The following is a 25,236-nucleotide window of genomic DNA, read 5'->3' on the forward strand; positions in this document are numbered from 1 at the left end:
CTTCAGCTCCAACGCGTGCAGGGGAGGGAAGGAGTGCGGGCGAGCCGCCAGACCCAGGGCCGGAGGTGTAGACCCCGGGGGTCGCCCACCGCGGCGGCGGCGGTGAGGTGCTGCAGGCGCCCGCGTGAGGTCCGCTCTCCAGCTCCACGCCTGAACCTGACTCCGGGACACCGCGGTCCCCAGACGCCGCAGCAGCCTCGGGAGTGAACTCCGCACCTGGAAAATCGATCCGAGACACGCCAGCGCGTCCCGTTGATCTCCAACGGGTGACGGGCTCCGCGATGGGGGCCGGGGTGCCCGAGCCACGGCTCCCAGTGAGGGAGGGGGCCCTGGGAGGGAGAACAGACTGTCCATCACAGGCCACGCCCTCCCAGCCCACCTCCCACGACAGCTCCGCCCATGAGCGCGGGACCCGTGTTCCACACGCTGAAAACTTGACTCCGCCCCGGAGATGCTATTGGCTGCAAGGCCGTGGGAAGCCACTACCATCAACCAATTGGAACGCACATCCAGCCCCGTGGAGGCGGAGGAACACCTCAGTAGCCAATAGAGAAGAGAAATAGCGAAGCGCTTCCTGAGTTCCGGGGTCGACTGAAGATGGCGGCCACCGAAAGGGGTTGGTGGTTGTACGAGTTACTGAGGTGAGGAGACGATGGTGCGGGCCCACAGGTTTCTTGTCGTGATAGTATTATCCGCCCACGCGACTGAAGTTTGCGGGGAAGGGCTTCCTTTGTCACGAATCTGCGGCATTTTCTTAAGTCCACTGAGCGGCTCTTTCACTTTGGTGTCTTCTCCATGTAGACCGAAGCCGACTGGGTTAAAAAATATTCATGCTAAGTGTTTCAGTTTATCGCCTGCCCCACTGCTTACTGGGGGGTCGTTACCCTCCCTGTTTCAGCTTTTTATGTCACTTGTTTGCATCCAGTTTATCTGTCAAATCATTCATATGTGTTCCTCATTTTCCTTTATGACGGAGCCACGAATCATTTCCAATCTGGCATGTCTGCCTTTTTGGTAAAGAAGAAATTGGATCTTATTTCTCACGCCTTAGTTCCTCCTCTTTCACTCACCAAAACTGTCGTTGTTAATATGTCATTTAAATACAAAGTTTATGCTAAACCTCTTGCTCCTTTATTTTTAAATATATTTTTATTGACTTCAGAGAGGAGGGGAGAGGGAGAGAGATGGAAACATCAATGGTGAGAGAGAATCGGATCCGCGGCCGCCTGCGCGCTCCCCGCCGGTGTTGGCCTGCAGCCCAGGCTGTGCCCTTGGCGGGAATCCCAGCCGGGACCCTTCCGAGCCGGGCCAGCCCTCTGTCCTCTGAGCTACCGGCTAGGGCCAATCCCTTGCTTCTTGGCCGTCCGTTGATTTTTATTTCTGATTAACGTAAGAATGGTTATATAAAATATTACGGCATGTATCTTTATGACATAAGTAATAAACTGTTTCTTATAGAACATTTAGGAAATAGATGAGCAAAAATGAAAATTCGCCAAGAATGCTACCATCCAAAATAAAGACTATAAACATTTGGGTGAAAAAACTAGACTTTTTTCCCCCACGTTTGTTGTTGATACAGTACTGTATTTTACTTGTCTTGCCCTACACTAATAAAACGGAAAGACCTAGTCTATTTTACCCAACCAGGTCTTTTAATGCCTACATACAGGGTGTGGCAAAAGTAGGTGTACAGTTGTTCATATGGAAAATAATAAAATAAATAATAATTCAAGAATAAACTCTGTGTTTTGTCCCTTCCCCCTCCCCACCCTTTTAGTTCAGGTTGAAAATTTATAATTAGCAAAATAGCATCCTGATTAGCAGTATTAACATATTCGCTCCAAAATTCAGGTATTCATTGTTCATTTTTGTCCCTCTATTTCAAATTCTATAATGATTTTTAAAAATATTTTGAGTGCAAAAGCCTATTTTGGATCCTTCTTATTCTTCCCTGTCACTTGAAATACCCCTAATTCGCTGCTTTGCATATTCTTCCCTGTCATTTGAAATACCCCTAATTCAGTACTTTGCACATAGTAATTGCTAAATAAATGTTTGCTGAATAACTTTTTTTTTTTGGTATAGCATCACAGAAAAATATCCTCAGCTATCTGAAAAGGCTATTAAAATATGCTCCCTTTTCCTAGTATGTATCTGAATGAGTTTGCATTTACTTCATATACTTCAAATAAAACAACATATCACTACAGGTTGAATGCAGAAGCAGGTACAAGAAGCCACTATCTTCTGTTAAGCCAGACATCAATGAGATTTGCAAACTAAAACTGTGACATCCTTACTAAGTTTTTGGTTTGGAAAATACAGGGTTATTTAAAATAAAAATGTTATAGGCCCTGACTATCCTCCCCATATGCCAAGTGTGCCGGTTCAATCCTGGGTCAGGGCACATACAAGAATCAACAAATGGCCCTAGCTGGTTTGCTCAGTGAATAGAGCATCAGCCTGCAGACTGAAGGGTCCTGGGTTTGATTCCAACCTTCATTGCAGGCTTGATCCCTGGGGCATGTGTGGGAGGCAACCAATCCATGATGTTTCTCTTCTGTCTCTCCCCCTCCCTTCCACTCTCTCTAAAATCAATGGGAAAATATCCTTGGGTGACGATTTACAAAAAAAAAATAAAAATCAACAAATGAATGCATAAATAAATGGAACAACAAAATTGATATTTTTCTCTCTGTTTGTCTCCCTCTCTCTAAAATAAGTAAATAAAATTTTTTAACAATAAATAAAATAAAAACTGAATATCAATAAGATATTTACTTTCCAAAGAATTTGTGTTTATTTAAGTTTTAGTATTTTATTGTTTTTGTGACCTATAATGCCCTCAAATCCATCATAAAGGATAGGCATGGTATTACAAATACTAAGTTAGGTACCAAGCGTAAGAGAAAAATATAACTTGAGAAATTATTTCACCATAATTTAAGAGACATTGAGGAGGTAATCAAATTTTGCATTCATATATATTTATTGTATGCCTTCTCTGTACCAGGTATTATGGGATATGGTGGTGAACAAGCCTGGTTCCTTGTGTTTTCAGAGCTTCAGTTGATGTGGCAATAATAGAGAATCTTTTAGCAGTAAGTGTGGGAGTGAGTTCACTAAAGTGCACAAGGTAGAACATTAGTGGCTTTTTTGGCAACTCATTCAGAAGCAAATAAGGGAAGGCAGTGATTTTAGGGTCATATACACAGATCAAATAGAGAAATTAAAATGCTATTCCTCTTACCCTAGAAATTGTTCTACTTGATGTGAAGTGAGAGAAATTTATTGGGGTGGCATTGCTCAACATGAACATACAGGTTTCAGGTGTGAGTTTCTATGTTACAAGATCTGTATATTGCATTGTGTGCCCACCACCCACAGTCAAATCTCCTGTGACCATATATTAGGACCCCCTTCTTCCCCTCCTCTTCTCTCTGGCAACCACTACTCTGCTGTTTGTGTTCACGAGTTTCAGTTTTATATCCCACATGTGAGTGAAATCATATGGTTCTTAGTTTTTTCTGACTTATTTCACTTAGCATAATGTTCTCAAGATTCATCCATGCTGCAAATGGTGCTATTTCATCCTTTCTTATGGCAGGACACTTTGGTTGTTTCCATGAATTAGCCACTTTGAATAATGCTGCAATGAACATAGGGGTGCATATACATGTTTTCGAGTTTTTCAGATATATATCCAGGAAAGGGATTGCTCTGTTCTTAATTTTTTTGGAATCACCAGACTGCTTTTCGTAGTGGTTGTACCAGTCTATATTCGCACCAGTGGGAAATGAGGGTTCCCTTTTTTCCACAACCTCTCCAACACTTGTTATTGCTTGTCTTGTTGATAATGGCCACTCTAACAGGTATGAGGTGATATCTCATTGTAGTTTTGATTTGCATTTTCCTAATTGCCAGTGAGGTTGAACATCTTTTCATATATCTACTGGCTATTCATATGTCTTCTTAGGAGAGTTGTATTTTCAAATCCTTTGCCCACTTTTGATTGGGGAGTTTGTTTATTTGGTGTTGAGTTTTATGAGTTTTTTATATATTTTGGAAATTAAACCTTTGTTGGAGCTACTGTTTGCAAATGTCATCTCCCATCTGGTTGGCGCCTCTAGTTTTGTTGTCAGTTTCTTTTGCTGTGCAGAAGCTTTTTAATTTGATATAGTCCCATTCATTTATTTTTGCCTTTACTTTCCTTACCTGTGGGGTCAACTTCATAAGATTTTTTTTCTACTACCAAGGTCCATAAGTTTAGTACCTATGTTTTCTTCTGTGTAACTATTGTTTCAGGTCATATATTTAGGTCTTTGATCCATTTTGAATTACTTTTTATACATAGGGACAAACTGTAATCCAGTTTCATTCATTTGCATATGACTTTCCAGTTTTCCCAGCACCTTTTTTTAAAAGACTATCTTTACTCCACTGTGTGTTTTTGGCTCCTTTGTCGAAAATTATCTATCCATATAAATGTGGTTTTATAGCTGGGTTCTCTATTCTGTTCCATTGATCTATGTGTCTGTTTCTCTGCCAGTACCATACTGTTTTGATTTCATAACTCTGATGTATAATTTGAAGTCAGGTAGCATGATACCTCCAGCTTCATTCTTTTTTCTCAGGATTGCCTTGGTTATTCGGGGTCTTTTGTGGTTCTATACAAATCTGATGATTTCTCATTCTATTTCTTTAAAAAATGCCATTGGGATTTTGATAGGAATTGCATTAAATCTGTATATTGCTTTGGGTAATATGGCCATTACAGTGTTGATTTTTCCAATCCATGAACATGAGATATTTTCCATATTGTTGTGTCTTTTTTAGTCTCTTTTAATAATGCTTTGTAATTTTCAATATATAGGTCTTTCATGTTCTTTGTTACATTTATTTCTAAGTATTTTGTTCTTTGATAGCAATTGCAAAAGGAATTTTTTTTTCCCGTTTCTTTTTCTGAAGTTTTGTTGTTAGTATACAGGAAGACAATGGATTTTTGCACATTGATATTGTATTCAGCAACTTGACTGTGTTTGTTTATTGTTTCTAATAGTTTTTGGTGGAGTCTTAGGGTTTTCTAAAGAATCATGTCATCCGCAAAAAGTAACAGTTTGACTTCTTCCTTTTCCATTTGGGTACCTTTTACTTATTTCTCTTGCCTTATTGCTCTGCCTTGGAATAAGAATGGTGAGAGTGGACATCCTTGTCTTATTCCTAATCTTAGAGGGAAAGCTTCCAGTCTTTCACCATTGAGTATGATATTAGCTGAGGGTTTATCAAAGATGGCCTTTATTATTACTTTCCTTCTATTCCTATTTTATTGAGTGTTTTCATAATAAATGGATATTGTATTTTAAATGCTTTTTCTGCATCTATTGATAAAATAAGACTTTTATTCTTTCTTTTGTTAATGTGGTGTATTAATTTGATTGATTTGTATATGTTAAACCATCCTTGTACCCCTGGAATGAACCCCACTTCATCGTGATGTATTATTTTTTTTGATGTACTGTTGTATTCCATTTGCTAGTATTTTGTTTAGTATTTTTGTATCTGTATTCATCAGAGATATTGGTCTGTAATTTTCTTTTTTTGTGTTATCTTTGCCAGGTTTTGGTATCAGGATTATATTGGCCTCATAGAATATTTTAGGAAGTATTGCCTCTTCAGTTTTTTGGAAGAGTTTGAGAAGGGTAGGTTTTTAATCTTCTTTGAACATTTGGTAGAATTCACTGGTGATGCCATCTGGTCCTGGACTTTTGTTTTGGGGGAGATTTTTGATGTTTGTTTCAATTTCCTCACTGCTGATCATTCTATTTAGATTTTCCAATTCTTCATGATTTATTCTAGGAAGGTTATATATTTCTAGGAACTTATTCATTTCTTCTAAGTTATTGAATTTGGTGACAAAAAAAAGCTTTTGTAATATTCTAGTATGATCCTTTGTATATCTGTAATGCCTGTGGTGACTTCTTTTTCATCTCTGATTTTATTTATATGGGTTTTTTCCTTAGTGAGTCTAGATAGGGGTTTGTCAATTTTATTAATATTTTCAAAGAACCAGCTCTTTGTTTTATTAATTTTTTTGTGTAGTCTTTTTGTTCTCTATTTCATTCAATTCTTTTTATTATTTCCTTTCTTCTGCTAACTTTGGGTTGCTTTTGTTCTTTTTTTTTTTCTAGTTCTTTTAAGATGTAATGCTAGATTATTTACTTGGGATTTTTCTTGTTTCTTGAGATAGGCCTGTAATGATTAAACTTCCCTGTTATTACTGCTTTTGCTGAATCCCAGACATTTTGATGTATTGTATTGTCATTCTCATTTGTCTCTATATATCTTTTGATCTCATCTTTTATTTCTCCTTTGACCCAGTCATTTTTTAGTAGTATGTTGTTTAATCTCCATGTATTTGTGGGTTTCTTTACATCCTTTTAGCTGTTGATTTCTAATTTCAAGGTATTATGGTCGGAGAATATGCTAGGTATAATTTCAATCTTCTTGAATTTGTTGATGCTACTTTCTGGGACCCAACATATGATCTGTTTTTGAGAATGTTCCCTGTGCAGTGGAGAAGAATGTATAATCTGATTTCTGGGATGAAAGGTTTTGTAAATGTCAATTATGTGTAGTTTCATTTAAGGGCAGTATTTCTTTTTAAAAAATATATGTTTATTGATGTCAGAGAGGAAGGGAGAGGGAGAGATAGAAACATCAATGATGAGGGAGAATCATTGATCGGCTGCCTCCTGCACGCCCACACTGAGTATTGAGCCCACAACCCAGGCATGTGCCCTGACCAGGAATCGAACTGTGACCTCCTGGTTCATAGGTTGACACTCAACTACTGAGCCACACCAGCCAGGCAAAACTGATATTTCTTTATTGATTTTCTGTTTGGTTGATCTGTCTAGAAATGTCATTGGAAGTATTAAAGTCTCCAATTATGATTGTGTTCTGATCTGTTTCTCCCTTTAGTTCTTTGAGTAGTTATTTTATATATGTCAGTGCTCCCTGGTTGAGTGCATATATATATATATATATTAAGAAGTGTTATGTTTTCGTGATGTATCATTATGAAGTGTCCATCTTTGTCTCTTGTTATCTGTTATCTTGAAATCTATTTTGACAGACATGATTGTGGCTATACCTGATTTTCTGTGGATGCTATTTGCTTGGAGAATCATTTTCCACCCTTTTACTTTGAATCTACCTTTGTCTTTGCAGCTTAGATATGTCTCTTTTAGGAAGCATATGGTTGGGTTTTGTTTTTTTATTCACTCTGCTACTCTGTGCCTCTTTATGGGTAAATTCAGACCATTTACCTTTAGGGTGATTATTGATATATGAGGACTTCCTATAACCATTTTATCTTTTGTTTTCTGGTATCTCTGTGCCTACTTTGGTTCTATTCCTTTGTGTTTTTGTCTGTTGGCTTGTTAGGCGGTATTCCATACTTCTTTCCTCTTTTCTTAAGCTATGTGTTCTGGCATGGGGATTTTTGTGGGTAGTTACCATTAGGTTTATAAAAAATAAAGTTGCATATATACCATAGTGTTTTTTTTTCTTTTGAGTGCATCTGATCTTCATCCTCCTTTGCCAGTTTAGATCTTTACCCCCTCCTCTTTTATGTTTTTGTTGTCGCAAATTATCCCTGTTTATGCTGTAAGTTTTTTGATAATCTTACTCATAGTGTTGTGACCTTATGTCCTTTGTTTCAGGTAGAATAACTCCCTTGAGTATTTACTGCATTGGAGGTTTTCTGGTGATAAAATACCTCAAGTTCTGTATGTCTGGGAAAGTCCTATTTCTCCTTTCAATTTAAAGGGTAATTTTTTTGGATGTGTCATTTGTGGCTGGTAATTTCTCACTTTCAGACGTTTGAATATTTGGTTCCACTCTCTTCTGGCTTGTAGAGTTTCTGCTGAGAAACCAAATGAAATTCTGATGGGTTTTCCTTTGTAGATTATTTCCTTCTTTTCCCTGGCTGCTTTGAGAATTTTTTCCTTATCGTTAATTTGTGACAGTTTTAGACCAAGTGCCTTGGAGACAGCTTCTTTGGATTGAGGTAACTAGGTGTTCTGTTTGCTTCTTGGATTTAAGGATCTAGTTCTTTCCATAGGTTTGGAAAGTTCTCATCCAATATTAGTTAGAATAGAATCTCTGTTCCCTGCTCCCTCTCTTTCTCCTCCACAATGCCTATCCTATATAATAAAAGGCTAATATGCATATTGTCCCCTCTACTAGGAGTTCACCTGGGAGCTCACCTGGGAGTTCAACCAGGGAGCGGGGCTGGCCAGCCAACTGCCCGTGGACCCTCCCCCCAGCCAGCCCCACCCCCAGTTGGCCCCCACTCACCCTGATCTGGGGCCAGGGCTGGCCGGACCCCACCCGTGCACGAATTTGTGCAGCAGGCCCCTAGTAATTATAATATTGCTTGTTCTGATGGAGTCAGTTCTTGTAGAGCTCTTTCATTTTTCTTTATGCTCAGGTCTCTCACTTCTTCCCTCTGCTATTTTTAGATCCCTATCTTTGATACCACAAATTCTTTCCTCCATCTGGTTGGTTCTGTTTTCTGTGCTCAGTCATTCACTCTTTTTTATTATTTTTTTTATTACCTTAAATCTTTATTGTTGAGTGTATTACAGATGTTGCCTCCCCCGCTCCAATGCCCCAGGCCTTCACTGTCTGTGTCCATAGATAAGATCAACCAAAAGACTCGTATGCATGCATATAAGCATAACCAATGGACAGAGACAGCAGGGGGGTGAGGGCATGTACAGGAGTGGGGTGGGGAGGCATTTGGGGTTATGGATACATATGTAATACTTTAATCAATAATAAAAAAAAAGATCTTTGAGTAATTTCTTCCCACCTGCCCTGCCCCCTTCCCTCTGAGATTCATCAGTCTGTTCCATGTTTCCATGCCTCTGATTCTATTTTATTCACCAGTTTATTTTGTTCATTAGATTTCTTATTCGTTTATTTTTATTTTAGGTTCAATTATTGATAGAAATGTATTTATTGCCATTTTATTGTTCGTATTTTTTATCTTTTTTTTTCTCTTCTTCCTCTTCTTAAAGAATACTGTTCAAGACCGGTCGGCATGGCTCAGTGGATAAGCATCAACCTATAAATCAGGATGTCACAGTTCAATTCCCGGTTAGGGCACATGCCTGGTTTGGGGCTCAATCCCCACTGTGGGCATGCAGGAGGCAGCCGATCAATGATTCTCATCATTGATGTTTCTATCTCTCTATCCCTCTCCCTTCTTCTCTGAAATCAATTAAAATATATTTTAAAAAGAAAAAAAAAAAGAAAAAGACAAAGAAGCCATAGCTGGTTTGGCTCAGTGGATAGAGCATCGGCCTGCTGACTGAAGGGTCCCAGGTTCGATTACGGTCAAGGGCACTTACCTTGGTTGCAGGCTCCTCCCTGGCCTGGGCCCTGCTCAGGGCTCGTGTAGGAGGCAACCAGTTGTGTTTCTCTCACATTGATGTTTCTCTCTGTCTTTCCCTCTCTCTTCCACTGTCCCTTAAAATCAATGGAAAAATATCCAAGGGTGAGGATTAAAAAAAACCAAATAAATAAAAAGTAAAAAAAAAAAAAGTATCCGTCAACATTTCATGTAATACTGGCTTGGTAGTGATGAACTCCTTTAGCTTTTTCTTGTCTGTGAAGCTCTTTATTACCCTCAATTCTAAATGAGAGCTTTGCTGAGTAGAGTAATCTTGGTTGTAGGTCCTTGCTATTCATCACTTTGAATATTTCCTGCCACTTCCTTCTGGCCTGCAAAGTTTCTCTTGAGAAATCAGCTTACAGTCGTATGGGTCATTCCTTTTAAGTAACTAACTGCTTTTCTCTTGCTGCTTTTAAGATTCTCTCTCTGTCTTAAACCCTTGGCATTTTAATTATGATGTGTCTTGATGTAGGCCTCTTTGGGTTCCCCTTGTTTTGGACTCTGCACTTCCTGGACTTTAAGTCTATTTCATTCACCAGATGGGAGGTTTTCTGCTATATTTCTTCAACTAGGTTTTCAATATCTTGCTCTGATAATGCAAATGTTGGTACGCTTCTAGTCGTCCCAGAGACTCCTTACACTATCTTCATATTTTTGGATTCTTTTTTCTTTTTGCTCATCAAATTGGTTGTTTTTTGCTTCCTCATATTCCAAATAGTTGATTTGATTCTCGGAATCCTCTACTGTTGAATTCCTATAAATTATTCTTTATTTCAGTTAGTGTATGCTTAATTTCTGACTGGTCCTTTTTCATGTCTTTGACATTCTCACTAAGATCCTTGGAAGTCTCACTAAGTGCCTTGAAGCTCTTGTAAAGATCCTTGATCAACCTTATAACCATTGTTTTTAACTCTGTGTCCAGTAGTTTGCTGGCTTCCATTTTGTTCATTTGTGACTTGTTTCTTTGTCTGCTTCCCTGTGTTTTGGCTGCTTCCCTGTGTTTGTTTCTATGTATTAGGTAGAGGTGCTATGTCTTCTGGAAATTGGTCTTGTTCAGTAGGTGTCCTGTAGGGCCCAGTGGCTCAGCTTCCCCAGTCACCTATGCTGGGCACTCTAGGTGTGCCCCTGGGTGGGCTGGGGCATAGTCTTGTAGTTAAGCCTCTATTGCTGTTGGTATCACTGAGAGGAGTTGACCTCCTGGCCAGTTGGTTGTAAGGACCAGCTGTGACTACAGTGGGAGAGCTGCTGTGCAGGAGACATCCCTATGGAGTAGGAGTTGCTTCAGTGCACTTTGGTGCTCACTGAGTCTGCCTCTTGAGTGTGTCACTTGTGAATGTATAGAGTTGTAATCTGGTATGGTCTGAAGCTGTCCACCAGGTGCACTGGCTCTGGGGCCTCCAGGGAGGTGCAAAATCAGCCACTGCTGGGGCCACCTGGCAGTAGCTACAGAGGGATCTGTATATGGCTGCTATTTGTATTGGGCTTGGTGGTACCCAGGCATGGCCCAGCTGTGAAGCAAAGCAGGCTGGTGCTAGTGCTGGTGGGTCTTGGGCCTTTTGTTGATAGGTTTGAGGCACACTGACACCAGCTGCAACTCTTTGGAGAGATTTTAGCAAAGTGTGATGCATGAGCCAGGACAAGCCATTCATATGGAAAAGCTACTGCAAACAGCTTGGGTGAGGTTGCAAATTGGATGGGGCGGGATCTCAGGGGATCATCAGGGTTGGAGCAAACAGTGTGAAGCAGACTAAGGGATACTCAGATATGGCTGCCAGTCAGCCCTGCGATGGGGGAGTTCCCAGCACAGGAACAATGACTCCAACAGCACCCTTGCCTGGAAGCCTTCCCCAAGTTCCTGCCCTGATACCGGACAATCCAGTTCCTCCCAGTATGTGTCTGGGTCCCCCAAAGCCATCCGGTGCTGGAGCTCAGAGGGATAAATCTGAGTAAGCTTGTGCATTGGCCCTTTAAAAAGAACACCTGGATCTCCAGCAGCCTCCGTGTCACTCAGCCACAGTCCCTGCTGTTTTTTATTGGCCATACAGTTTCAGGAACTTCACTTCCCAGTTCTGGAACCCTGGACTGGGAATTTGATGTGGGCCTCGGACACCTTGCTCCTCACAGGCAACCTCCACAGAGACAGTCTCCGTCCCGATTAAAAAAATGGCACACATGGGTGTTGGACCAGCCTGTTCTGTGCCTCTGCTCCTCCTACTATCTCAGTGTGCTTCTTTTCGTTACTTCTCTAGTCTAGGACTTCCATTCAGCCAGCTTTCAGGTGGTTCTGAATGATGGTGGTTCTGTATTTTAGTTGTAATTTTGATGTGGTTGTGGGAGACAGCAAGTACAGGTGTTTACCTATGCTGCCATCATGGTTTTCAGCAGTTTACTCTTAATCTCCCTTATTGCACTGAAATCTTTCCAGGATTTCTGATTGGTTCTTTTTTAAAGTTTCAATCTCCTTGGCAAAGTACTCATTTTGTCCATTGATTTGTTTTCTGAGTGCATTGAATTGCCTATCTGTATTTTCTGACATCTCATTGAGTATTTTCAGAACTGCAATCTTGAAATCTCTGTCATTTATATCACACATTTCCAAGTGTTCCAACTTGCTTTCTGGGGATTTTTCATGTCCTTTCTGGTCATCCTCATTATTATGGTTATTCATGGTATTTGCTGTTCTCCTTTGCTGTTCTCCATCAATATATTATTTTCCAGTAGATAGCCCTGAATTGCAAACTTTTTTATCTCTTGTGATCTCCCAGTCTTGACCACCATGGCTTCCATAATACAGTATAGCCATGCTACTTGGGAGTGGGATTTTTTTGCCCTCACCATAATGGAGACCCCTGACCTCCATGGGGTCCTGCCCTAAGCACCCCTCCTAGGGTTCAGTCACAGAGGGAAACAGTGGTTCTACTCCAACAGCTCTTGGTCTACAGATAATATGCTCCTGGACCCAACTCTAAGGGCAATGGGAGGTGAGTTTGGGGGGTCCAAGTGCATCAGGGCTCTATGGTTCTATTTCTTTGTCTGAAACACAGAGCTGCTGGGTAGAACCCCATGTTCTGTCAGGCATCTGCTGACTCAGAAACTGTTCACACCTTTGCAACTCGCCCTGTTGGGTCCTCAGACCCCCACCCCTACCCCCCACATAACTCTTTGTTGCTCCCAGCCAAAGGAAGCGCTTACTACCACCAGTTTCCTTCCCTTTCAAGGCTGAGACTCGAGCTCTTGGCTGAAGCGCTGTGTCTGCAAGCTGTCTGCACTTTCCTCCCTCCTCATCTTCCCAGTTGCCCACCTTTAGGTGTTTCAAGGCACAGACCTTTCATGCATGCGTCTGTGTTGAACAGGGATTTCTTTGTTGAATTATAGTTGGTTTCCTTGATATTTCAGGGTGAGCAGCCAAGGGGCTCTCTCACACACCATTCCTCTGACATAACTTTCACCAAACTTTTAACTAATGCAATACTGATCATTCAAGAAGTCATATTTTGCCCTGGCTGGTGTGGCTCAGTTGGTTGAGCATCATTCTGTGTGCTGAAAGGTAGCTGGTTTGATTCCTGATCATGGCATATGCCCGGGTTTTGGCTCAATCCCTCCTAGGAAGATTGTAGGAGGCAGATGATCAATGTTTCTCTCTCACATTGATGTTTATCTCTCCACCACCACTCCCCCCCCACCCCAACCTCCCTTCCTCTCTCTTTACAAATAAGTAAACTAGTCTTTAGAGAGAGAGACAGACAGACAGACAGACAGACAGACAGAGAGAAAGCTCTCAGTCCGACATCTTACCAAAGCAGCAGCAGAGGCCCTGCTCTCCAACTCTCACAATGCCGCCCAAGGACAACAAGAAGAAGAAAATGTGGGCCAAAAAAGACAAAGACCCAGTGAACAAGTCCAGGGGTAAGGCCAAAAAGAAGTGGTCCAAGGGCAAAGTTCTGGACAAGCTCAATAACCTAGTCTTATTTGGCAAAGCATATTATGTCCAACTCTATAAGGAAGTTCCCAACTATAAGTTTATAATCCCAGCTATTATCTCTGAGAGACTGAAGATCCACAGTTCCTTGGCCAGGAGCCCTTCAGGGGCTCCTTAGGAAAGGACTTATTAAACTAGTTTCAGAGCGCAGAGCTCAAGCAGTTTACACCAGAAACACCAAAGATGGAGATGCCCCAGCTGTTGAAGAAGATGCACGAACAGGTCCCACCAGCGATACATTTAAAAAAATAAAACTTTACTTAAAAAGAGAGAGAGAGAGAGAAGACACGTTTGGGGGGTTACATATTGTCATTTCGAGGGGCAGATGCTATTACTAATGTTTTGTTGAGATTAATAATTAAATATGTTTTAATCCTTTAACACAGCAGTCACCAACCTTTTGGACCTCACGGACCACCATTGTTCCACAGACCACCGGTTGGCGACCGCTGCTTTAACGCATATATTGAGTTAAGAGAAAGATGGCTCAATATTTATTTTTATTACTAATTAAAAATAAATATATTAAATTGCTAACATTACTGTGGAGACTGGAATTAAAGGGGACTTTTATACTTTTGTATCTGGATATTTTGTAGCAATAGAATTTCAATTATTGAGTATTTCGTTAGCAGGCTCACAAGCTATAAAAATTTCTCTCTGCTACTAATATATAAAGTAGATGTATGAAAGTAGACTTTACTTTGTAGTCATATTTTTGTTTAATGGGCATTATTATATCAATTTTCACCTTTTCCCTCTTGTTTCAGGTTTTTTTATTCATTATTCTTCCCTGGGCTAATTGTATGTGGAATTTTATGTTTGTGTTTGATCCTTATCCTTTGGGGAATCAGAGTGCTGCTACAAAGAAAGAAAAACTCAGCATCAACTGGCAAAAAAGGGAAAGATCAAATGGTGATTGCATTTTTTCATCCATACTGCAGTGCTGGCGGAGGAGGAGAAAGAGTTTTATGGTGTGCATTAAGGGCCCTGCAGAAAAAGTAGGTATGCATCTTTTTTAGCTAATTTGCTATATTAGCATTTTTTTAAAAAAAATCATTACCCAGAATTCATCTTTATCTAATACCTTATTTATAGCCAGGAATTCATTTTTAAACTATTTTTCAACAAAGAAATAGTTCTCTCATATGCCAATTTGCCTTATAAGATCCTATTGCATTTAGTGGCTATGATAAAAAATGGAAAGTATCTGCCCTTTTATGGCATAATTTAAAACTAGTCATCTTGGGAGAGTATGTGGAGAAGAGATTAAATAGTAGAAAGTAATGTGGAGCACTTTTAGTCAGTGGTGGCATACCCAAAATAATCTTTATGAAGCATCTATTTGCTTCTAATTCTGATATCATTATCAGTTGGCTAGTCTTAAGTAACTTACCATGTTAGAAATAATATATTATACATCATTTAATGTTTTAGGCTTTTTTCCTCCCCACCCCAAAGTATTTATGATTCCCTTTTAAAAAGGAGAAAGCATAGTAAAGTGCAGGTTTCATTGTTTTATTATATGTGGAAAACTGTTATCCTCCTATGGTTATTCTGCTTCCGGGTTATTATCCTTCTATGGTTATTCATGCCCTTCATTTCCTTCCAAAGCCTTCACAGGTAATCCCTTAGCTCTACATTTCTATGTTCTTGACCCATCCTGGCTTCCAGCCACCACCCCTGTATTTCCTCTTCTATCTTCCATAAGTGCCTAAATCCAAAGAATTTTCTTAAATCCTCACTTAATTCTCACCTCCTTGCAGCCCTCTCCACCGTAATCTATACTATTCTTTTCTTTGCATAACTCTATGTATTACCTTTTTCTCTCTAGTGATATTATCTAATTCTGGATAATTAGGCAGTGGCAAAGTTTTATATCTATACACATACTCCCCAGCAACCCCTATCACTCCTAACTCACCTACAAGGAAAAAATAATCCAAATAATTAGTATGACACAGAAGATACTTTTTCATCTTGCTCTTGCCAGATTTTGTTTCTTATTCCTCTCTGCTCTTTCACATATACTGTGTTCCAGCATACTGAACATCATGCTTTCTCTAGATTCCTTATCTTTTTATATAGTGTTCCCTTTTTTCTGAAATAATCTTTTTCTCTTCAGTTAATTTCTATAAGTCTTTCCTGACTCAGCATAAGGTACAGTATACTTATGCCATATTTATTGGGGAACTACTCTGTTTCAAGCACTGTAAAAAGAAATTGAGAGTAAATGGTGAACAAGGTAGATCAAGTCCCTCTTGCAGACCTTAGATTTTAGTGGAGAGAAAACAATAAGCAAAGAAGAAAAATATCAAATGGTAAGAAGTACTATATAAGAAATTAAAATAGAATAATATGAGTGTGACTTGATACTTTAGATTGAGCAATTAGGGAAATTCTTCAAGGAGATACTTTTGAATGACAAAAGTACTACCATTTAATGAACTTTTACTATGTGCCAGGCATTGTTTGAATAATATTTTATTTATGTTAGCTCATTCAATCCTCCTAACAACCTTGTGAGGTCATTACTCTTATTTTCATTTGACAAACAAGGAAACTGAGTTACTAGAGCCCCTGCTCTAAACCACTTGCTATACTGCCTGCCTTATGAAAAGACAATGGAGATGAGAAAAGAGAATTCAAAGCAAAGGGACAACTACTGCAAGTCCCCTAAGGCTGAAGCAGCTTGGCTTGTTCAAAGAAAGGATTGTCAGTTTGGCTGAACCCTGGTAGGCAAGGGAGAAAGTAGAAGACGAAGGTACAGAGGGCGACAGGACCCAGATTACAGAGCTTCAGTGAACAGGGTAAGGAGTTTAGATTTTATTCTAAGTGCTGTGAAGAACCATGTGAAGATCTAGTTTTTATAACCTTTTTTATTACTCAGATAACACTGAGAAGTGCTTTAGCATTTACCATTCTATCTAAAGATATCTTCAGTGAAATTTAACTCATATATTTTACTAATATTTCACTACCATTTTTATATTGAAAAAGTTGTCAAAATAAAATTTTTAATATTTCTTGAAAATAAAAAAGTCTCATTTATAAATCAGTTTTTGTTTGTGTCTGCTCTATAGGAAACTCTTAGTGGAGGAGAGAGCAAAGAACTAGAAGTCTGATTTGAAGGACTAACTAACATTTTAGTTATAGGGCAGGAAAGAATGAGGTCAGTAGTCCAAATGCAATGAGTGGAAAACATTTTTTTAGTCTAAAAATAAGCTTCTTATGATTGTGAGAAAAAAATCTATAACTTTTTGCTTGATTTTAACCTAAACTAATGAAATTCTTAACTATTGTATTCTATTTTAGGTATCCTACAGCAGTTTATGTTGTTTATACTGGTGATGTTAATATCAGCAGTCAACAAATACTAGAAGGTGCTTTCAGAAGATTTAACATCAGATTAACTCACCCAGTGAGGTTTGTTTTCTTAAGGAAACGCTACCTTGTGGAAGATTCTCTCTATCCTTACTTCACACTGCTGGGCCAAAGTCTAGGGTCCATCTTTCTTGGCTGGGAAGCCCTGATGCAGTGTGTCCCTGATATTTACATCGATTCAATGGGATATGCTTTCACACTTCCTCTGTTTAAGTATTTAGGTGGTTGCCGAGTTGGAAGCTATGTTCATTATCCCACTATCAGCACTGACATGCTCTCTGTAGTGAAGAATCAAAATGCTAGATTTAATAATGCAACCTTCATTACCAGGAATCCTTTTCTCAGCAAAGTAAAGCTCATCTATTACTATTTATTTGCTTTTCTTTATGGACTTGTTGGTTCCTGCAGTGATATAGTCATGGTCAATTCTTCTTGGACATTAAACCATATTCTCTCACTGTGGAAGGTTGGGCATTGCACTAACATTGTTTATCCACCTTGTGATGTGCATACATTTCTGGACATTCCCTTAGAGGAGAAAAAGATGACCCCAGGACATTTACTGGTTTCTGTTGGCCAGTTCAGGCCTGAAAAGAATCATCCTTTGCAGATCAGAGCCTTTGCTAAATTGTTGAATATGAGGAAGACTGAGTCACTTCCTTCACTTAAACTTGTCCTCATTGGAGGTTGTCGTAACCAAGATGATGAATTTAGAGTAAACCAACTGAGAAGACTATGTGAAGACCTAGGAGTTCAAGAAGATGTGGAATTTAAAATAAATATTCCATTTGATGAATTAAAGAATTACTTGTCTAAAGGAACAATTGGTTTGCATACCATGTGGAATGAGCATTTTGGAATTGGTGAGTTTGTTCTTTAACTTGTTTGTTGCTATGAAGTATATTGATAAAGTTATAATACTCTGAAAGTTTTTCTATTTTATAAATAAACAGAGAGGTTTAGAACATGCCCAAGTCAGTCACACAGGAAGAGGTAGAGCCCACATTCTAACCCAGATAGCCCCTGCTCTTAACCACTACATTTTCTCTCCCCACCTACCCCCATATACAGACTGATCCCACTGAAGGACCAAATCAGAATTTCTGGGTGGGGCCCAGGGCTAAGTATTTTGGTAAAGTTCCTTAGGTGATTCTGTTTTGCATCAGAAGCTGAGAACCCCTCTCTTCAGGTGGACGTCTCACAGAAATTCTTTGGTTCTTTTATTGATTCTGTTCTCATTATGGGAATGTCCTCTCCTTTTCTTTCCGCCAAATTCCATTATAAATGTTCAGCTTAAATCTCCTTGCTCATTGATATAGCCTTATCTATTCCAGAACTAATTACTCTTTCTGACCTCCTGTTATGTAAAGATTTGGGTATATAATCAAGTACTGTTTTGTGTCTGATTTGGTTTAAGATATGTCTCAAGTGCCTCATACTGCTAGGTGTTAGGGGAAAATAGAAAAACATAGAAGTGAAGTCTCCTGTACTAGGGCTACAATTTCTCTTATACTCTTTTCTGTCCCTAGTTAGTAGCACAGTACTAAGCTCAGACATATAGCAAGAACTGCTGATCCAAACTTTCTGCATGGAATTGACTTCCCGTGCTTCCTCCCACATATGTTTATTGAGCATTTATTGTGCCAGGCATATAAGAACTGCTCTTAAACTTCAGAGGCTCACACCTCTGTGAGTGATACAGACAAGTTAAACAGTCATCGTTAACTGCACAGTGTGCTGAGTGCTATGCTAAGGCAAGTGCAGAATATGGAAGAACCTAAGAGAAACACCTAACACAGACTTGTAGGGTCAGGGAACAATGGCCCAGGAAATGATGTGATACTTAAGCTGGGACCTGTCAGTAATTAGAAGCTATCATGCAAAAGAGGGGAGGGTAGCCAGCAAAAGAAGGGTAGGTATAACATGGTGACAGGCATCACAAAAGGAGCATTAGCAGGCAAATTCAAGGAACAGAGTTCAGTATGGCTGGAGCATGACAGAGGAGCAGCAAGACAATGGAGGATCACATGGCCATATTAAGCCAGTGGGAAAAGATAGAAAAATTTTAACTTTGGATTTAAAAGCATTCTGTTTCCTAAAGTTCACTGTGGCAGCAATATGGGGAATGGATTGGTTAGGTAAGAAACAGGAAGAGCAAGACTAGAAAGGCAGGAAGTTGAGTTGGGCTGCTGCAGCAACCTGGGTGACAGGTGTTGGCATTGTGAACCTGGTAGGTGAACATGCCAGCGAGATTCTGAAGAAGGATTGAACAGGATTTGGTGATTAATTGGATGTATTAAATGAAAGGCAATGAGGAGTTTGGACAACTGTGTGAATGGTGATGCCTTTTACCTTGAGAGGGACTACAAGAGGAGAGGCCGTTAATGAGCCAAGTTTCTAGCATGTAGAGTTTAAATTGTCTGAAGGACATGTACAGTCAAACCTCATTTCTCGAATGTCTTCCATCTTGAACAATTCCATTCCCAACCAAGTTGTTCACAGAAAAAAATGTCTCGGTTTTCTACCAAAACTTCAGTTTTTGACCTGACAACCCTTTCACGCATGACAAAAAGCATTTCAGCAGACAAGCAAAGGAGAGGATGCTTTTGTTGCTGGTGATGAGCACAGTTTTTTTAAAAATACACTTTTATTGATTTTAAAGAGAAGGAAGAGGGAGAGAAAGATAGAAACATCAATGATGAGAAAGAATCATTGATTGGCGGCTTCCTGCACCCCACCTACTGGGGATCAAGCCAGCATCCCTGCACATGCCTTGAACTGTGACCTCCTGGTTCATAGATTGATGCTGGGCCAATCCGCACAATTTTAGAACATAAAGAGGCCATCAAGAGTGCTAATGTGCCCAGCTGGTGCTGCTTAGTGGTTGAGTGTCCCAAGAGGTCCTTAGTTCAATTCCTGGTCAGGGCACCTGCCTGGGTTGCAGGCTCCATCCCCAGTAGGGGGCGTGCAGAGTTCTAATGTTGCTAAGGGTGTGAACGTGTTCACAAAACATTAATCCCAGGCTCATTAAGGAGCTCGTTAACTCAAATTACTCTATCAACTCAATGCAAAAAATCGGCCAAGAGACAGCTGGTATCTCAAAAAACTCATTAGTCGGGACACTCATAAGTCAAGGCCCCACTGTAGATAGAAAAACTGCTGTTGTTTTGGATAAAGGAAAAGCAGTTACCTGGTGATAGCATTTCAAAGGCAGTGATTGTTAGGGTCCCCAAAGGAGGAATGCACAAGGCCAAAGTGGTGGGATTATGAATATAGGGTCATCTGGATACCAGATGGGATAAGCGCCAAAATGGCATCAGCACCCAGGGACAGGGAGTCAAATATTTTAAAGAATTCCAGGTGAACTTTTTTTGAGTGGAGAATTCTCTGAGCTGGTCTGGATCCTAGGAAGGTCCAGAGGGGAAGGATAATGGTCTTAGCAAATGGAATGTGGTCTTAGCAAGTGGAATGTAGTCTAAGCCAAAGGGAATGCTGTGAAGTGGTATAAAGGTCAGTTCCCAGAGGAGGGAGTGTTGATTCAATTATTTGATCAGACCTAACAGTGATACAGGCAGGCCTCCGGTTATGTTGGACTCGACATTCGTCATTTCGTGGTTACATCACCATCTCCCATTTACAGTATTTATTTAAAAAAAAAAAAAGGGAGAAACCAAGATGGTGGCATAGGTTAACGCCAGAGATCGCTGCCTCAAACAACCACTTCAGAGATATAACTAAAGGACAGAACAGACATCACCCAGAACCACGGGAAGGCTGGCTGAGTGGAAATTCTACAACTAGGAGGAAAGAGAATATCATACCCAGACTCAGAGGAGGCACTGTGCTGAAGTGAAATACTCAGGTGCAGAAGTGCGCGCGTGGGCGCGGAGCGGGCTGGCAGCGGAGGGCGCGGTTGTTGTTTTCAATGGGGAGGGAGTTTCAGACTCTGAGCTCCAGATCCGGGCGAGTCTCTGGGGACCAAGACTCAAACGGGAGAAACGGGACTGTCTGGCTTCGGTCGGAACTCGAAGGCAGCTTTCTCTCCGAGGTTTGCAGCCATTGCTGGGGCTCTGAGAGGCAGAGCCCCTGGGGAAGGAACTGAGAGCCGCCATAACTGCTTGTTCCGCCTGCCCTGTAGATCCCCGGGAACCCGCCCCGCCCAAGCCCTGCACAGAACCATTTGCCGGATAGCCTCAGGCAAATGCTAGATTAGCACCGCCCTAGAGATCCAGCACAGAAGCCCTCCCACTGCAGACACAGCAGACTCTCATAGCCAGTTAGCCTGGAGGTCAAATCACCCCGGTATTGCCGACATCAATCAAGGCTTAAAGGCAACAAGACTGCGGACAAAGACCACTAGGGGGTGCACCAAGAAAGCATAAAAATGCGGAGACAAAGAAACAGGACAAAACTGTCAATGGAGGATATTGAGTTCAGAACCACACTTTTAAGGTCTCTTAAGAACTGTCTAGAAGCTGCCGATAAACTTAGTAAGGCCCTCGAAAAGACTGGTGAGACCGCCGATAAATGTAGTGAGATCCTCAAGAAATCTAATGAGACCCTCGATGTTGTGATAAAGAACCAACTAGAAATTAAGCATACACTGACTGAAATAAAGAATATTATACAGACACCCAACAGCAGACCAGAGGAGCGCAAGAATCAAGTCAAAGATTCGAAATGCGAAGAAGCAAAAAACACCCAACTGGAAAAGCAAAATGAAAAAAGAATCCGAAAATATGAAGATAGTGTAAGGAGCCTCTGGGACAGCTTCAAGCGCACCAACATCAGAATTATAGGGGTGCCAGAGGATGAGAGAGAGCAAGATATTGAAAACCTATTTGAAGAAATAATGACAGAAAACTTCCCCCACCTGGTGAAAGAAATAGACCTACACGTCCAGGAAGCGCAGAGAACCCCAAACAAAAGGAATCCAAAGAGGACCACACCAAGACACATCATAATTAAAATGCCAAGAGCAAAAGACAAAGAGAGAATCTTAAAAGCAGTAAGAGAAAGAAACCCAGTTACCTACAAGGGAATACCCATACGACTGTCAGCTGATTTCTCAACAGAAACTTTGCAGGCCAGAAGGGAATGGCAAGAAATATTCAAAGTGATGAATACCAAGAACCTACAACCAAGATTACTTTATCCAGCAAAGCTATCATTCAGAATTGAAGGTCAGATAAAGAGCTTCACAGATAAGGAAAAGCTAAAGGAGTTCATCACCACCAAACCAGTATTATATGAAATGCTGAAAGGTATCCTTTAAGAAGAGGAAGAAGAAAAAAAAAGGTAAAGATACAAATTATGAACAACAAATATGCATCTATCAACAAGTGAATCTAAGAATCAAGTGAATAAATAATCTGGTGATCATAATAGAATCAGGGACATAGAAAGGGAATGGACTGACTATTCTTGGGAGGGAAAGGGGTGTGGGAGATGCGGGAAGAGACTGGACAAAAATCGTGCACCTATGGATGAGGACAGTGGGTGGGGAGTGAGGGCGGATGGTGGGGCGGGAGCTGGGAGGAGGGGAGTTATGGGGGGAAAAAAAAGAGGAACAAATGTAATAATCTGAACAATAAAGATTTAATTAAAAAAAAAAAAAGTTCTGTCATTTCGACGTATGTACATATGTGCTTTATGTTTTTTATTATTTACCAAAAGTAAAGGTCAGGAATTGTTATCTTTCTTTTAAATTTTTTTTACTGTTTCACTTCATTACTGCTGTGTATGTGCTCCATGTGAGTGACGGAGGTGCTTATGTAGGTGGGTTCCGACTTACGGCGAAATCGAGTTATGTCGTGCTGTAGGAACGGAGCTCCGACGTAACCTGAGGACCTACTGTATATGAAAAATTCCTTTAAGGCTCATAGGGGGTGGTTCGATAAATTTAAGAAGTGTTTATTTCTAAATTAAACAGTATATTAGACATGTGCTGTATATAAGAAAAGTTAAAACAAGGAATCATTTGGGGGTTTGGAACTAACTAATTCAGTTTACATTATTTCTAATGGGAAAAAATTATTCAGTTTTCGAACAAATCATTTCTCGAACAACCTTCTGGAATGAATTAAGTTTGAGAAATGAAGTTCCACTGTACATGTGTGCATCCAGCAAGCATTTATATATATGAGTCTGAAGTACAGGAGAGGGACCTGCTCTGGGAATACAGTTTGAGTTGTTGTTGTTGTCCAGGTAGTTACTGCAGGCCCCTTGGACGTGGATAAGATTGCCTACAGAAAGTGTGTAGAGGCCCGTAGTACAAACTGCTGAGAATAGTAACAGCTCAGAAGTGGGCAGAAGAAGAGTGTCCAGCAAAGCAGAAGAGAAGAAATAGAGGAAGAAAACCAGTGTAATGCAGTGTCATGGAAATCAAGGGGAGAGAGTGTTTGGGGAGGAAGAGGAAGGGCAGCAAGTTTCCATGTTTCCCAGATGCTGGGCCAGATAAGGAAGTGACTGGTGACCTGGTCAAGAGCAGTTTACCAGTAAAGGAGGAGGAGAAGCAAGAGTTGAATTGTGGTAAGTTGAGCATTGAATGTAGGTGAGCAAGTGAAATAGTAAGTGCAAACCATACTTTTCAGAAGTTTATGAAAGAAGAGACATTAGCAAAAGGAGGACTTATGAACTGAAGAGGTGGAAAATCCTGGAGGGAGGGGAATAAAATTGATTAGATTTGAGGTCTCTGAGAAAGTATAGAGGAATGGTATCCAGCCTTGAACAGAATATTATGATATAATCCATATTTTTCAAATAAGAATTCAAATTACAACACTAACAGAAAATTCTGTTCCATAGAGATTTTACCACTTTTGAAGAAACGGTTGTAAATTATTTCATTTCTTTCCTGTGCTTCTAGAATATCAGTTCTGCAGTCAACTAACTCACTTTCTGAAGGGCTTAATTCTCTCTAGAAGCACAGTTAAGATATTCTGGCTAGAGTAACTTATATCCTCACCTACATTATTTGGCAAAAACTAACCAAAACTTTCATTTAGTTCACTGCTGTTGGGCACACAGTAGTTTCGGATTTGCCGGAAATCCAGGCAGTAACTTAAGCATCAGTAATAGTATGCCTCACTGAGATGGCTTACTTTTTTCCTTGTTTCCTCCTACTGCTGTAATTTGAACTGTTATATTTTTGCTTTTGATACCTTTTTACTTCTTTTATATTTCCATATCCGTTAATTATCTCCCATTCTGCTAACTTTCTCTAGTCTTCTACTTTGTTTTATTATCCACATATCTGTTTTATATAGACCATCCTTCCATCTACTTATCTGTTTTAATTAAGAACAAAGCAGCATTATTGTGAAGGTTTGAAAATTAAAAACCTTAAAATTATTTTATTTTGTACCATGGAAGTTAAATGAGCACATTTATAGACATATAGGTATGTAATTAAATTTCTCATAAGTCTCATACAATTTTTTTAAGGTTTCTGTTGATTCTTGTTCATATGAACATGTTCAAAAACTTAAACTACATGCTTTTGTTTTTTCCTCAGGAGTTGTTGAGTGTATGGCAGCTGGCACAATTATCCTTGCACACAATTCAGGGGGCCCGAAGCTTGACATTGTCATTCCTTATGAAGGGGAAGTAACTGGATTTCTGGCTGAAAGTGAAGAAGGCTATGCTGAGACTATGGCTCATATTCTTTCCATGTCTGAGGAAAAGAGACTCCAAATCAGAAATAATGCTCGTGCATCTGTAAGCAGATTCTCTGATCAGGAGTTTGAAGTGACATTCCTGTCATCTATGGAGAAGTTATTTAAATAATGCCATATCTGTACAAATAAAAGATGGGTAATATTTTTCTTTTTCTAGTTATATTTATATATATATACATATATATATATAAATTATATATTATATAATATAATATATATTATAATATATAATATATAATTATATATTATATGTATGTATATATATGTGTGTGTGTATATATATAATGGGAGAGTATGATTGATCGGCTGCCTCCTACACATCCCATACTCGGGGATCAAGCCCGCAACCCGGGCATGTGCCCTGACTGGGAATCAAACCATGACATCCTTGTTCATAGGTCGACACGCAACCACTAAGCCACGCCAGCTGAGCTAGATAGGTAAGATTTTTCTAAACTCATTCCTCCTTGTAATAAAATCAGCCTAAGCAACACTCTTTAGATATGTAGGCAATGTATTTATTTTAAGGAAAAAAGGCAAAAGTACCTAAATAGAAAAGGTAACCTTATATGTTTAAATGTAAAAATTTTATATTAGTGCTTGATCTCAAAATCTGAAAAATACAATCTTAAAGAAAAAAAGATGAACAATCTTAATGTTGGTATAATCTGTATTTTTTAAATCTGTTTAGTAACCAGAAAAGAGAATTACCTTCTGGAAAAGAAGGA

At 39.8% G+C, this 25,236-nt stretch overlaps 1 protein-coding gene across 3 annotated transcripts; it reads left to right on the plus strand.

The window, feature by feature from the left end:
• The first annotated feature begins 562 nt into the window (after positions 1-562).
• On the plus strand, positions 563-24,656 carry ALG11 (ALG11 alpha-1,2-mannosyltransferase). Of its 3 annotated transcripts, XM_036299615.1 has the most exons (5): positions 13,199-13,372; positions 13,832-13,915; positions 14,216-14,446; positions 16,761-17,692; positions 24,346-24,656. In XM_036299615.1, exons 3-5 carry the CDS (start codon positions 14,358-14,360, stop codon positions 24,615-24,617), a joined length of 1,293 nt encoding a protein of 430 aa, XP_036155508.1. In that variant the 5' UTR covers positions 13,199-13,372; positions 13,832-13,915; positions 14,216-14,357; the 3' UTR covers positions 24,618-24,656. The 3 variants fall into 3 exon arrangements, with proteins under 3 accessions (XP_036155507.1, XP_036155508.1, XP_036155509.1); XM_036299614.1 differs by lacking the exons at positions 13,199-13,372; positions 13,832-13,915 and adding an exon at positions 563-641; XM_036299616.1 differs by lacking the exon at positions 13,832-13,915.
• The last annotated feature ends 580 nt before the right edge of the window (positions 24,657-25,236 follow it).

Source organism: Myotis myotis, unplaced genomic scaffold (genome assembly GCF_014108235.1).
Source record: "Myotis myotis isolate mMyoMyo1 unplaced genomic scaffold, mMyoMyo1.p scaffold_m19_p_3, whole genome shotgun sequence".
Classification (NCBI taxonomy): domain Eukaryota; kingdom Metazoa; phylum Chordata; class Mammalia; order Chiroptera; family Vespertilionidae; genus Myotis; species Myotis myotis.